We start from the raw sequence: 14,187 nt of genomic DNA, 5'->3' as shown, positions 1-14,187 counted from the left end.
TTGAAAACGCATCAGCTCTGCTCAGGATGCGCCGGCGTCCACACTACTCCGGAGTTTGAGACCCGCTGAACCTGAGAAGTTTGGAAACGCTGCTAGTTCTGCTTTAGTTTGTGCGTTTAGCATTTTATTCAGAAACTGAGACAATCGTAAATTAAAGTTCGACACTCAAACCGCTTGCTGATTGGGTCTTTTCCCAATGTAGCCTTTGCTGATTCGTCAGGCTCCTATCACATGACCCCTTCTGGAGGAAAACAACGGGCATTACTCTCGGCTAACGATCGCAACATTGATTATCAGTTACAAGCGTTGCCGACTCTGTTGTCTTTGCTAACAGCTGTTGTGCAGTTAAATTCTGCATTTTACAATGACACAACTGCTGTTATTCAAACAATTCCAGTATTTGTGAGTCGTCATGTGTTATGTACAGGGATGAAAACTGATACGGAGCCAGAACTCTCATGTGGGCAGAGATCATTTTAGTTTGAAATCGCCGTTCTCAAACGAAGATGTGCTGGAGTGGATGTGGCCTCGGTCTTAATCTGACATTTTGTATGTTCCATGCTAACACATTTTTATTTGCCTTCCTTCTCTAACACCACTGCTCACAATCGCAAAAAATGTCCCCATGACCATCAGATCTTCAGTCAAGATTCTCTCTATATCTCTCTCTCTCTCTCTCACACACACACACACACTCTCTCTCTCTCTAGCTCTCTCTCGCTCTCTCACTCTCATATTTTTGGCTGCCTCACTCCTCACACACACCTCTCGCCTCTCTTGTCTCCAGAACTCTGGCCACAAGGACTGTGATGTCCAGTATGCGGAGCTGGATACTGCAGCTTTGGCCTCCTCCCCCAGCCCACGAAGCTCTGCTCACACTGGCCCTGGGGACCTTGTCGAGTATGCAACCATCCAGCCTAGCTCACACTAGCGCATGCCATTATAGGCCTTTCCCCTCAGACTTTGGCCTCAAGGTACACAGACTGATGCACTCCTTCCCGCCGCTCATGCCCCCTTCACATCCACCGACCTCCCTTTCTGTGCTCCATGTGGTTCCCTTGTCTACCTCCCTCTTTAGTCTCTGGCCGTCTTTTGATTTCCCCCCCTCGCCGCTCTGCAGAAAGTTTGAGGGCAGACATATATTTCCAGGCTATTATTTCGACTACAATACAGCACAGACACAGATATGCAGTTCCTTGACGCAACAGAGGAACAACGCAGCCTAAGCCTGGCTTGCACATTATTGCGTAAGATCATAGGATCAGCCGCATAAGAGCTCTATTATTTTTTAAGAAAATGTCATGTAAAATATGACCCATTGGCGAGAAAAATACATTTTCTAAAACCCTTCATCTTCATATCGTCTCTTAGACTTCATTTGCATGAATCCTGATCCTGGAGAAATCTATAGCGTCTCCCTAAACAGTTAACAATCCCCTCTAATATCAAAAACATGGGAGATTTAGCTGCATGAGTCTTCTGCATGAACATCTCGGTGGAATGGTGAATCGTTATCCATGCATTTGCATTTTGAATAATATTAAAACGGGATGTAACTGTGCTGTAGGGTATTTGAAGTCACTGTTTTTCCTACAACAACAACAAAGACGGTATAAAATATTGAACATGTCGAGTGTAAAGTATTTTTTCCTGAACAGACATAAACATGCAAAACGGGTTCCTCAAGTGATTATGGCATACTTGACGATCCTGATTGGCGGCAGCGCAAAACACGCTCTCGTCTCCGAGATGTCGCTCTGATGTCTCATCTGCACCACACAGGAGAGGAAGACATCCTGCCATCACACACAAATACAATCCCCCCCTGTACCACTCGAAATATTCATTATTCACACACAGCAAAGTGTGATATGAGGGGGACACAAATCGCCATGTCGCTGTGACTGCTTCTTTCCATGAAACTTCCAAAGGCAAATAATTCTCCAGGCAATGCAGGAGGTTTTTTTCTCGAGGAAGTCGTTGAGACACGGCGAGGTGCACGGCAAAGAGTTTATTATAGAAATATACTGTGGCAGCAATTCTCTTCTCATGTGAAGACAATTTCATCTAAATGTAGTCGTCAAGTGCGTTATGGGCGCAATAAAAGCCCTGCAAAGATTAAATCAACTGTATAAGTGGAATGAGCTGTTTTTCAGTTTTGGAGAATCTGTGGGTGTGATGCTCAAATGTATCGAGAGCCGCGTCAGAATGAGAAGATTTAACTGAGGAACTTTTGCAGAGACTCACAACTGTAACACAACAGAATTCTAAAGCTGCATTATTCACTCGTTGGGATTCGCCGGACGGCAACAGGACACACGTTTAGAATTTAGACCAGGTCAGTTGCTTGGGATTCCTGGGACGTTACGTGAGTGAACTGCAAGCGCGTTATGTAATAATAAACTTAACTTATATAGCACTTTAAAAAACAGGTTGACAAAGTACTTAAAATACGTAAAACAGAACAAAAGCAATAAATTTGGTTAAAGGCAACATAAATAAAAGAATAAAACAAACGAGGTCTATTATAAAAATGGGTTTTATAAGATTAAAAAGGCACAAATAAGACAAAAGGTCCAGTTTTATCTTTTTAAAGTGCCAAGTTTCCATTTGACAGTTTGTATTGTTGCTGGTTTTAAAGGTTCATTTGCCTCTTGAATAAATTAGCGGTTCCCTCATTGTACCGGTGAATAAAAATGTACAACCTGAGTTCAACACTCGATGCAAGAACACACCAGGCTCCGAACTGTGGGGGGAGAACAAATAAACTTTCCCCACGGCTCCGTCCCCTGGAAATAACGTATCAGGCACAGACAGCACACGGATCTGGGGCCACTTCAGGCAATGATGTGGCCCCTCTGGTCGTCTTGTGGCCCAAATATTCCAAAACGAATACGGCAAACATGGTGTAATCTGGATGTGGACCTAAAGTGGCTCATGTGGTGAATATGAATACTAATTCAGGCCATGGACGTGGGCCGAAACTGGGCCAGAAAAATGTTTTTGCTATCCTCACTCCATGTGTAACTCACTTTCAAAAATAATGGCAGAAAAATAAGTAAACACACTGGGGTCTCATAGGTATCGATTAGGTCGCCATGGATACGGAACATTTCACACTGCGATGCACCCAACACCATAACTCAATCTGAATATATATATACAGAGCAACGAGACCAAATGCTGCTTTCACCCCCCGTGATTAAGCCTGAGGAAATTAGCAAATTTTAATATTCTCACACACTGTAACTCTGCTCCAGAACGAGGGCTGCATTAACATCCCGAACTTATCTTTGATATTAAATCTTTGGCAGCCGCATGTGGGAGGCAGCTCCTGAAAGTCTGGCAGAAATATCCATAGTTAGATATAATTTATTCTGACTTTTGGACCTTAAATTTCTTCATTACTTTCTCCCCTTTTTTTTTTCTTTCTCCAAAACAATAGTTAAAATGTCACCATGTTTTTAACACATGGGTACAATTAAAAGTGTTCGGGAGTGAATGGGGATGAAATAGCAAAATAACGTTCTTTCATCAGGAATGTGAGGCATTAAGTTGTTTGGATAGTAGCGTTGGAAGTTTGTTTTTGAGATAGTTTTTATTTGTATTCGTTGAATCAGAAGTTAGTGAGTAAATCCCCGAAAAGTCGTCGCCTCAGGCAGTGCACGTTCATGGGATTTTGGGGGCGTGGCTTTGACGAGAGGACCAATAGGAGGGGATTAGATGAATCAGTTGCATAATTTCAAAGTGTTCAGGGATTACAAACCCTAATACAATTGATATGTGAAGTGACGTTAACATTTTCTATTGTTTGTTGAGGTTTTCCAGTAAAAAATGTATTCAAATCACATTCACCCAGTATTAATAGGGGTTCAGTGTCTTGCCCAACGACATCGAACCACCAAACATCTGGTTAGTGGACAACCCGCTCTTCCCCCTGAGACATGGAAACATGTTCAACCACCAGTTCTGACACAGACCAGACACACGAACCAATATCGATTCATTTCTTAACCCTGGCATTCACAAGCTGTTCAATCAGCAGCTCTGTGAATTGGCGGTTTTACTGTCACCGGGGAACAGACAGTTTCCACACAAAAGTCCCAGTGGGAATTGCCTGTTGACGTTCTCTGTTTGTAATAAGGCACCAGGCCTCGTCTTGACTCGCTCCAGTCACGAGGTTACAACCACTCAATAAAATCTTTGTTTACCGAGCCAAAGCCTGAACCACGAGCTCCGAACATCCAGAGTCCACAAAATCCTCACTTTATTCTGGGGAGAAGAATAAAAGGCTTCGGTCAGTGACTTGGAAAGTAATCAGTGAAATAAATCGGCCAGTTGTTAATCACGGCCTGATTGTATTTTCCCAGCATCCATTTGCTGTGACAGTTGAGTTATTATACTCTCAGATACAGAAACTTATACGGGGGCCATTCTTCTCCAAGGTTATCCTATCTGCCCGACGCGCTGTTGCTCGGGAATGACTTCAAGGTGATCCAGATTTCATTTAGATTAACCCGCACTTTTAAATTCATGCATTTAAGCTGCGCATTTCAACAAACTTTCAATAAAGAGCTTTTGAGTTCAGCGAGGGATGGAGGAGAAAGTCGGACCTGACAGAAAAAGAGAAAGAGGGTCACTAAACTTAGAAAACACCTGGCCACTTACGTTTTACAATTGCGTTATTGATTTAAAAAAAAAATCACAAAGAAAAGCATCTGTTGCTTTTTGCTGTTTGAATAATTGTGGAATCTTCCATTTCCTGAGCGGCTGACTTTTCTATTCTTGTTGTGTGAGCAGCTGTGAAGTTGAATGTAATGTATGGAAACACCTCTTTATTCTGATCTGTGCTTTTCAGTGTCTGCACTCGCTCGTCTGGCAGATTTAACAAAGGGTCCTGAAACGGTATCAAAGTGCAATCATCCGTCCATTCGGCTTTTAAAACCTGCTGTTTTCATTTCGTTTTTTTCTTCAGTAGGTAGAAACAGAATCAGATCAAACACAATAAGTCGTCTTCTTTAATAGTTTTAAAACTTTTTTTTGTAGGTTTTGAGCCTTTTTCTAAATTATTTACTCCGAACACAGTTTCTGTCAGAGGCTGGAGGGACGTGTGAGGAGAAGACATTGATTTACATAACATTATGCTCCACTCTGGAAGTAAATGGAATAAATTCATGAATAAGTTTAGATTAAAACTGCACAGGTTTAAAATTCAGTTGTATTGATCAGACTATTGAGTTGCAGCTTCTTGTTTGACAGATCTTTTGATTCATGGGTTCGGACGCGGCCCAGATGCTGAACAACGCAGGAATAAATCTCAACGAGCAACCGGGGCAATGTTTTTACTGTTCTGCTAAATGTGGGAACAAGATATGGAAGTGATTTAAGATAAAGCTGGATCTGTGGAAAAGTGCAAAAACAGCAAAACACATCCCCTGAGCTGCGAGTGTGGTAAAACTTTCTGAAACAAGTATCCCCCTGTTGACTGTTGAATTAAAGTTATATAATCACTGTTAAAATGGCCCCACAAGATGCTGCATGAGGTTCATATAACAAAGACAAGACGAGCAACAGTAATGAATTATGATAATGACTTGACACAGTCTCAGTTCACGATAACATCCTGTGAAGGGAAAGTTTAATTTTAGCTCCAGATGTTGTTCCCCAGCAGATGTTGCATCTGTTTCTGTGTAAAGTGTCAAACAAGAACGAGAAGAAAGAGGCAGAACGAGCACTGAAGAGTTAACAGTCACTGTTTTCAATCAACTCCTGTTTCCCTGTTTCAGAGTTTGATCCGGTAACGGGAACATTCAGAGGGAACACGCCCACAAGTCTTTGCTTTACTAATTTTGTGATTTATGGGCTGAGACGATGAGATTGATTTTTACATTAAAAACCCGCGAGGAGCTGCTTTATTCTTTATGTATTATTATCTACTGAAGTTTTCTGGGCTCTTTTTTGGAGTTTCCATGTTCTGCCTCTGTGAGATTTCTGAGGTGTGAACGGTTGTTTTTCTGTATCTCAGAACAAACTGTTTCCTGACTCTCGCCCACTATCAGCTGTGATTGGCTCCAGTCGTCTTCTGACCCTCTGCGGATGAGCAATTTAGCTCCTGAATTATTTGCTAGTATTTATTGACCATCTAATTATCTCCTCTTTTCCATTTATGAGCTTCTTTGCATTAAATTTCCCTTCAAGAACCATATGTCTTCAGATTGGCCTTTATCCGATAGTCCATCTATTATATAAATCCTTGGACCGCTGCCCGGAGTTTGATGCTGAAACTCTGGAAGAGCTGAGAAACAGAAAAAAGACACATTCAGCTGAGGTGAAAGAGACTTTAGTCTTAAACATGTTTTTGATGAAAGAAAAGAAAGTTGCGGGTCAAACTCTCAAACTTAAGAACTCAAGGAAATAAAACAACTTTATTTTTTTTGATATTATTATAATTGGCGGATTGACATTATGAACTTATTTAAATCCCCAATATGTAGGATTTGAAAGAGGTTAAATTGTGATGCCCCCAGTGGTAGAATGAAAAAAAGAATCTGAAATCTAAAGGTTATTTTGGAGAATATTGTTTATGAAGGAAACCTTTTGACGAGCTGCTCTCACAGCATTTATAGAAAGATGTGTTTCTTTGGCTCCTGGAAATGTGTTTCACCGTCTCCAGTTTTCTGATGGAAGAACTCTACAGTCCTTTGTGTAACATGATGAATTAATCATCATGAAGTGAAATAAGTAACAGAACAACCTTTACTTTGAAATCGCTGTGTCTGTCTCTCAAATACTTTCATGTCCAGTGAAAAACATTTATTTCCAAAATGTCACCAACTCTTAAATCAAAGAGTTTTACCATTCAAAAGAAAATCCTTCTTTCACAGTGTTAACGCTGCGCTCTTAAAGGAATAGTTTGACATTTAAAAAAAAAAACAACTATAACTAAAGCTAAAACGACAGGAAGTTGCTGCTTTCTCCTCGTCTGACACATTATGTCATGTACAATCATAGACAAAGTTCTTATCACACATGTATGTACATTCAGATGTTCATGTTTCTGATAAGTTGGTGGTTTTTATTATTTATTTGATGATGTCAGCTGAGACTGACTCGTGATTGGTCAAGTATGCGTATTGATGCGACCTTGACACCGCGGCTCCACACAACAAAGTAGTACTGCGCAGACTCGTTTGTATTTCGGCCTTATTTTATTTATTTTTGTACAAGGGAAAGAAGTTGACACTTGTCCTTCATCGTTATACACAATTGTCCCTTTTATGCTTTATTTTCTCTGCACAGATTCAAGAAACCAGATAAGAACTCCTGTCGACAGCAGTTTGCTTACGTTTCCACTCCGACTCTCAAACTGTCCTGAGTCAAACCCACACGCAGAGAAAACCTCTCCTCACGCTGTTGCTTTTGATTTGCTGGAAACGGCTGGAACTCACCAAGGTCTCCTCGGCGAGCAAAGAAATTAATAACCTGACAAAGTCTCCGGGCAAAGTTTTCTCCGGCAGTTTGAACGGTCCTTGATATTGACCTGAAACAAATAAAGCCATTCGGGCGCTCGTGTCGGATCGTGGAGCGCGGCGTGTGTGTCAGGACGGGTTTACCTGTGTGTCTTCTGCTGTGGAAACACCGTTCACCTTCACACAAGATCAACTCTCGGCCCGCTGAGTGTCTGAGAGCCGCTGTTTCCCCTCTCATCCCCCACAGAGGAGCTTTAAATGACTTCTTGAGAGTTCAATCTCTGTATTGGTCCAAATTTATGTTAAAAAAATCCCTTTTAATAAAGCTGAGGGAAAAGATCATTTCAAAGAAGATGGACGCAACGTTATTTTCTTATATTAGTCACTTCACAAACGTGATTTCATTATATTTATGTTTGTTTGCTTACAACCTGCTTATTAAAACAAATCCCTCGCTCTGTTCCCCATGTTTTACCCATGACATATATCTTTTAATGTGCCAGCTTCATGGTTTTGCCATCAGTTCTATATTTTGTTTATCGAATGCAATGATCTATAGGAAGCTTGAAGTCAGTTTGTGGTTTTGTTGCCTCCCACGATGCACTTTCAGAGCTGGGATCATCGTTTTCGTAGAAGTAGAGATGCTTGAGGAATATTCGTAAGTTCCATTTTCACTCTCATTCATTTTTTATTTATTTTTTTGCATGTGTGTTATTCATTGCTGTCATTTAATACTCACGTTTAATTGATTTTCATTTTTTCATTTTCGTAGACATCAAACTCATTTAAGGAATTAAAAAATAAATCAAAAATTGGGACCATGTGGCCACCAGGGGACACAGAATGCAAATTATCAATGAAAACATCCATTTTTATTTATCTAATAGTCCGTTTGTTGCTTGTATTCCATTTTTTGTTGTTTTATTTCGCCATTAACATTTGGATTTTTCTAAAGAAGGAAGTTTTGGCCCCAAAACTATTTGCTGAATTAATTTACTCATATAAGATTATTTAAAACCCAACCAAAACCCTTTTAGTAACCAAAATATACAATGTTAATATAATCAATGCATAGAACAGAATATTTAGGGATTTGTGTATTTTGTTGTAACTTCCTGGTCAAAATAAGCAGGGAGCACACTAGATATCCACAAATCCAAAGTGCATCCTAGTGCTATGATATCAGAAAATCTGAGTTTTCATCAAGTTAAATCCAACCAGTGCATTTCTCCACTAAGCAGGATGTACTGTACGATTCTCTTGCTTTTCAGTGGGTGTGAACTCTGCTCTGAGTACTCCTGACGTTCACACTACTCTGGAGTTTAAGAGCCGCTAAAACATAGAAGTGTGGAAACGCTGCTGCACCTGCTTTTAGTTTGAAAACTCTGGCGCTGCGTTTTAGTCTGGACGGGCAGAAACAGAGATGTTTGGGAACAAGGACAGACGCTCACAACCTGAGTGCTGAGTCGGTCGGTTCCGTACAACTGGCATCAGCCTCGACTACAAGTGTAGAAAGCAACATGGATTATCAGTAACTAGCTTTCCTTGTCTTTTGCTAAATTCTCCAATTTGCAAGGAGAATAGGAGATATTATTCAATGCCGTCCTGTTTAAACGTGCATGTCCAGTGCACATGAGTGGTCACGTGATATGTGTTTTCTGGCGTGTTAGCATGAACAGAGATTCAAACTGATTCAGTGCTAAAATGCTCGTGTGGACAAGTTTTAGTTTCAAAATGCCATTTTCAACCTGGTGTCATGGATTCAGCTTGAAAACAATGTGAAGTAGAATCTTCAGCAGTTTCTTGCAGACAAAGTTTGTTCAAGCTGCATCACCAGATTCCAGGTTTAGACGCGGGCGTGATGAGTGACACCCTGAGGACTGAGTGCACGCGGCTCCATCAAACATCTCGGAGCCATTATAAACTTTGCAGCAGCAGTAGAAGCGCTGTGTTTGGAAATGTAACAGACAAACAGAGAATGGATTGTTTCAAACAACATGATGTAAGAGATATTCAGCAGAATAATGGCTGCAGTTGTTTGAAAGCTGCAGGAAACAAAACGAGTGCAGTTTAAATGTCTTCTTCGTGTGATTCTGTCCGGACCGAGCGTCAAGTGGATGTTCACCCTTGTGGAGATGATGATAATTACACGAAGGCATTTCTCGATTAACGCATTGTGTCGTCAGGGTTTTTTTCTTAGAATTAAAAAGTCTAAAACATCAAACTGAGCGTTTGGATCTGAGAGACGTGAGAGTTTACCAGTCGCTGAGTGGCACATGAACGATTCCTACTGGGTTGCATTGTGGGAACTGTAATGTTAATGGTGCCTGAGAGACTTCAACACACTTAACAAAAAAACATGCAAATAGACAAAACACGAACAAACTAAGACAACGTCACTATGGCAACAGCGTGCTCAGCTAATACACACAATAAACTACAAACAAATATACAAAGACACTGCAAATATACACAACACAATCAAATATACAAACGCAATGCAAATACACATAACACAACCAAATAGACAAATGCGCTGCGAAGACACACAACACAACCACATAGATAAATGCACAACAAAACAAACAAATCTCTGGAGAGCTTCTTCTTTAAACGGACGCTGCTCCCACTGTTGACATTTAATCAAATATCAAATCTTCCAACTGAATGCAAATCTCTTTTGTTTGTTTCTGTGTTGTGTGTTTATTGTATTACAAAGTTTGTCTGATCCAAGTCCAAAAATAAAAAAACAATAACCTTAAAACAAACACCACTGCTATATATACATGTATATCTGTCGCCTCTCACATCTACACCACCACAGAACTCCTGCTGACCTGAATCAGCGTGCAACATTTTTGAATCATGAGAATAAATATAAAAATACATAATGTTTTAACAAGCTGGTAAGTCAATACAGAAATCGGGTCAACAACAGACACAACAGTATAAATTGAAGAGAATTCAAAGACATTCGGCATTTCGGCATCTTGGCTGCTCGTTCTAAATGAACATGTGCATGAAGATGTTTTAGGAATCTGCTTGAATTTGAGTTTATGAAGAATTGTTGGATTGTGCCATTGCTCACTAACGTCTCTGTAGTTCAGACACGCTGTTCTCTCGTGCGCTGTAATGTTCTGATGTAGTGAAACTCCATGTCGGGCTCAGTCGAACCCCGTCTGAGATGAAGAAAAACCCTGTGACCCTGCTGTATCGTCTCCTCTGCTCTTGTCTTCTGCTCGCAGGACTCTGGGGGGCGCCCAGAGGAGTTGCTGAACCCGGCTGAATACATGAGTTACCAGCGCGTCTGCAACATGGAACACTTCCCCGAGTCCCAGCCCGCCGCAGCCTACCCTCCTCCGCCTGTCACCTTCCTGCCTCAGCACCCCTACACGCAGCAACCGGCCAGCGAGCCCATGTACTCCAACACCAGCTTCGCCGCCCCCCCGGGCCCCCGAGCTCCGTTCACCTTCCCCAAAGAGCAGTCCGTGTGACGCGCCACGCAACTCTCGGCTCCGCGGGACGCATCGGGGGGCCGCAAGCGCTTCACGGGAAACCAAGCTCTGCTGAACGGACGTGCATCCATCCATCCATCCCCACCCTGCGTCTGTTTATTCTATAAGCTTAAAACCCCCCTTCCCCTGCTATGATGGAAGTGTGTGTAACCTGTGGCCCTGAACCCTCTGTGTATCGTGCACCGTTTGCTCCACTGACGTTAGCGTAGCTGACACCTCCACCCCCCCACCACCACCCTCACCTGTTCCCACTCACGCTGTCCGTTATCGACTGCTCCCTCAACCTTTTGAATATTTTTGCTTTCATGCCAACCGTCTAAACTGTGTACAGAGTTTGAAATTGTATCACTCAAGATGTTTTTTATTTTTATTTTCTCCTTCTGTTTTTCTACACCTCCCACAGTGGTAGTGACCTTTCTCCCGAGCATCGTGCTTCTTCTTTATTCTTTTTTCTGTTTGTATGTCAATCATATGCTTGCTTCTTTGAAAGTCGTATACTATGCTGTTTGTGTGATTGGATGTGTTCTAGTGAAAAAACAAACAAACAAACAAACAAAACAAAAAAATGGAACAACTGCCATTTGATTTGTGAAGCTAATTATCGATCTATAACGACGCGGACTACCCCTTTAAAGACAGTTAACCACAGGGTTGTTGTGTGAAGACGTGAATTGGCGGCCGCTCAACTGAACCCTTCGTTTCCGTCTCACCGCAGCTTTGCTGTCGTGGATATTTCGGCCAATCGGAAGCGAATGTTATCCTGATCAGCTACGGAAAAAAAAAACAAAGGGCTTGAGATTTAGCAGTATCGCCTTTCTTCTATTTCTCCATGTTTTACTATTCATTTATCCTGGTTAATTTCATTATTATTATTACTATTATTATTATCTACCAGTAGTTGCCAAAGACATATGGTTTCATTCTGTATTTTCTATCCGTTTTCTTTCATGCAAGCGTTTACATCAAAACGACCTGGTTTAATGTGAATTAAACGAAGTTGATTGGCAATGTGCTACATATACGCTCCCAGTTTACATGAGACTTATGCCATATGCTGTATTTTCCATATCTGTATGTGAGAAAAAACTTGAGTTCCTCATGAAGTGTGAGATTCATGGGTCCTTTGTGTTACCAGCCACCAGGAGGCGCTCCTTAGTGCAGGTGCGATAGGTGAAGACAATCACATACACGGGTTGTCCTGGACGGAACGCAGCGCAAATGATTTTCCGTCGCTGTGGTAGAAACCTAAAAGGGACCGGGGCAACCCGCACGTTGAACATATTTAACTATATTTTGGGGAATTTTAATTTGTAGTAATAGAGTTTAAATAATCAGAAAAACGCTGAAGAGAAAAGCTTGCTACTGTATTTTTTTAGAGAATGCTCGGTTATATACGAAGGCATGCCGCTTATTTTCAGAATTTACATTGTGACTGTTGATTTCAGACCATACATAAGCTAATGTGCTTGACGAGCCAATTCCAGGATACTGCCTCCCACACACACACACACACACACACACACACACACACAAGCCCGCCGGACTTAGCTAATTCGCGTAAAAATCGAAAGTTCACATTTTTTGCCATGTTAGATGTATGTTTGGACAAAAAAAAAAAATAACAAAGAAGAGAAAATACTCGTGTTTGTGCTCAATGTGAAAAAAAAAAAATAATAACAATCCGTGAGATGTTGAAGGTAATTTAGTGTTTTTACTCTTACTGGTTGGTTGATGGGAGAGAGTAAAAAAACGTGTGAGACTTTCTCCCGTGCTCACCTTGTTGTCTTGCGATGGCTCGATATGTGTGCTAGCATTTAGTTTAAGCAGCGGTGTCTGGTTTGAACCGCTGAAGGAGTTTGATATTGCCGTACCCGCTGTGTGAAAAAAAAACACTGAAACACTACTTTGTCTTTTTTGTGACACATCTACTATTCAAGAGATCCTTCCTTATATTATCATCATGATTATATTATTATTATTATTATTATATTGCGCTTAAGATTGCATTTGCATATACTGTTTTCATCCTTACGTTTTTCAGTCGCATTGATTTATTTCCAATGTCCTGAAGAAAATGGCCATGTTTGTTTTTTCACCCTTGACCTCGTTGTTTTGTGTTTTGTAAAACTGTAACATTTAGGTTTATTTGTTTTTTTTTAACATATACATATGTATAGGCGTACAGCACTTTTCTTTTTGACATTCATTGTACATTTTGTGGAAGGATACTACCTGAATAAATATTAGGATCATGGTTTTTTTGTGTTTTTTTGTTGCCGAGACTGAAATAATTGAAATGACGTGACTCGATTTAACCTGTGTTTTTTTTTTTTATTTGGAGTTATGTTTTGATGTAAATATATTAACAATGTATCTGATGTGTGACAAAAAACAAGTTATGCAGTTTAACATTAAACTTCACAAACTACCCGTCTTATGGTTGTCGACTGTTTTCACTATTGATTCACTTATTGAAAAACTCATCAAAAAAGAATAATATATTTACTCCTTTAATTCCTGAGGGAAACATTAAGCAGCTAAATGCTCAACACCCAGTTGCTAACTCTGTCGTTGTTGTTTGGTGTTGGCAGCATGTAATGAAATATGCTGATGATTTAATGCATCGTGGAATTTAATCACGTCAATAATTATAAAATTTTTACCTAAACGCCATTAAAATGTTCAGCTAATAACATTAACTTATAGCCACTTTTACTATTTTGCCAATAAGGGACGTCGACAAGCAGCCGTAGCTTATCTGTGACTTGGATTGCTGATTAATCATCAATGTGTAAAGTGCTGAGTTCCCACACGAAATGAGCAGTAAATCACTCGAATCTATACTCGTGATTACTCTGAAAGTGAAATCAACTGCACTCAGTTGTTGCTGGCTCGTGCAACTGGACACAAAACACGAAAAGTTCGACCCAGGATATAGTCAACGTTCAAAAACACCTTCAGAGGATCAGGCAGACCAATCTGACGCATAGTAAACTGAGGTGAGGTTAGAATAAACCATCATAAACCAACAGCCAGGAAAAAATGAGACGTAAAACAAACCGCTGGACACAAAGGACCAAGACAAACCTGTTCTCAAACCACCGGTCAACCTCTCACTGTCCACTTCCCCCCCTGTGCCATCACAAACTAATCAGCAGGGAGTGAAAGTTGGTTTTAAAACCCTTCACCGGTGAGTGAGTATC

At 40.8% G+C, this 14,187-nt stretch overlaps 1 protein-coding gene across 4 annotated transcripts in view; it reads left to right on the top strand.

The window, feature by feature from the left end:
• Nucleotides 1-13,419, top strand: part of nectin1b (nectin cell adhesion molecule 1b) — a 149,293-nt gene extending 135,874 nt beyond the window's left edge. For 2 of the 4 annotated variants that reach the window (XM_035153746.2, XM_035153747.2), the window contains one exon: nucleotides 10,715-13,419. In XM_035153746.2, coding sequence (XP_035009637.1) covers nucleotides 10,715-10,963 — 249 coding nt within the window. In that variant the 3' untranslated portion in view covers nucleotides 10,964-13,419. Of the gene's footprint in view, nucleotides 1-787; nucleotides 975-10,714 lie in introns of all 4 variants that reach the window. The other 2 variants (XM_035153750.2, XM_035153748.2) reach the window with 2 other exon arrangements.
• The last annotated feature ends 768 nt before the right edge of the window (nucleotides 13,420-14,187 follow it).

This window comes from Hippoglossus stenolepis, chromosome 4, assembly GCF_022539355.2.
Source record: "Hippoglossus stenolepis isolate QCI-W04-F060 chromosome 4, HSTE1.2, whole genome shotgun sequence".
NCBI lineage: Eukaryota > Metazoa > Chordata > Actinopteri > Pleuronectiformes > Pleuronectidae > Hippoglossus > Hippoglossus stenolepis.
Note: the sequence above shows the minus strand (reverse complement) of the source record. Positions and strands in the feature narration are given on the sequence as shown.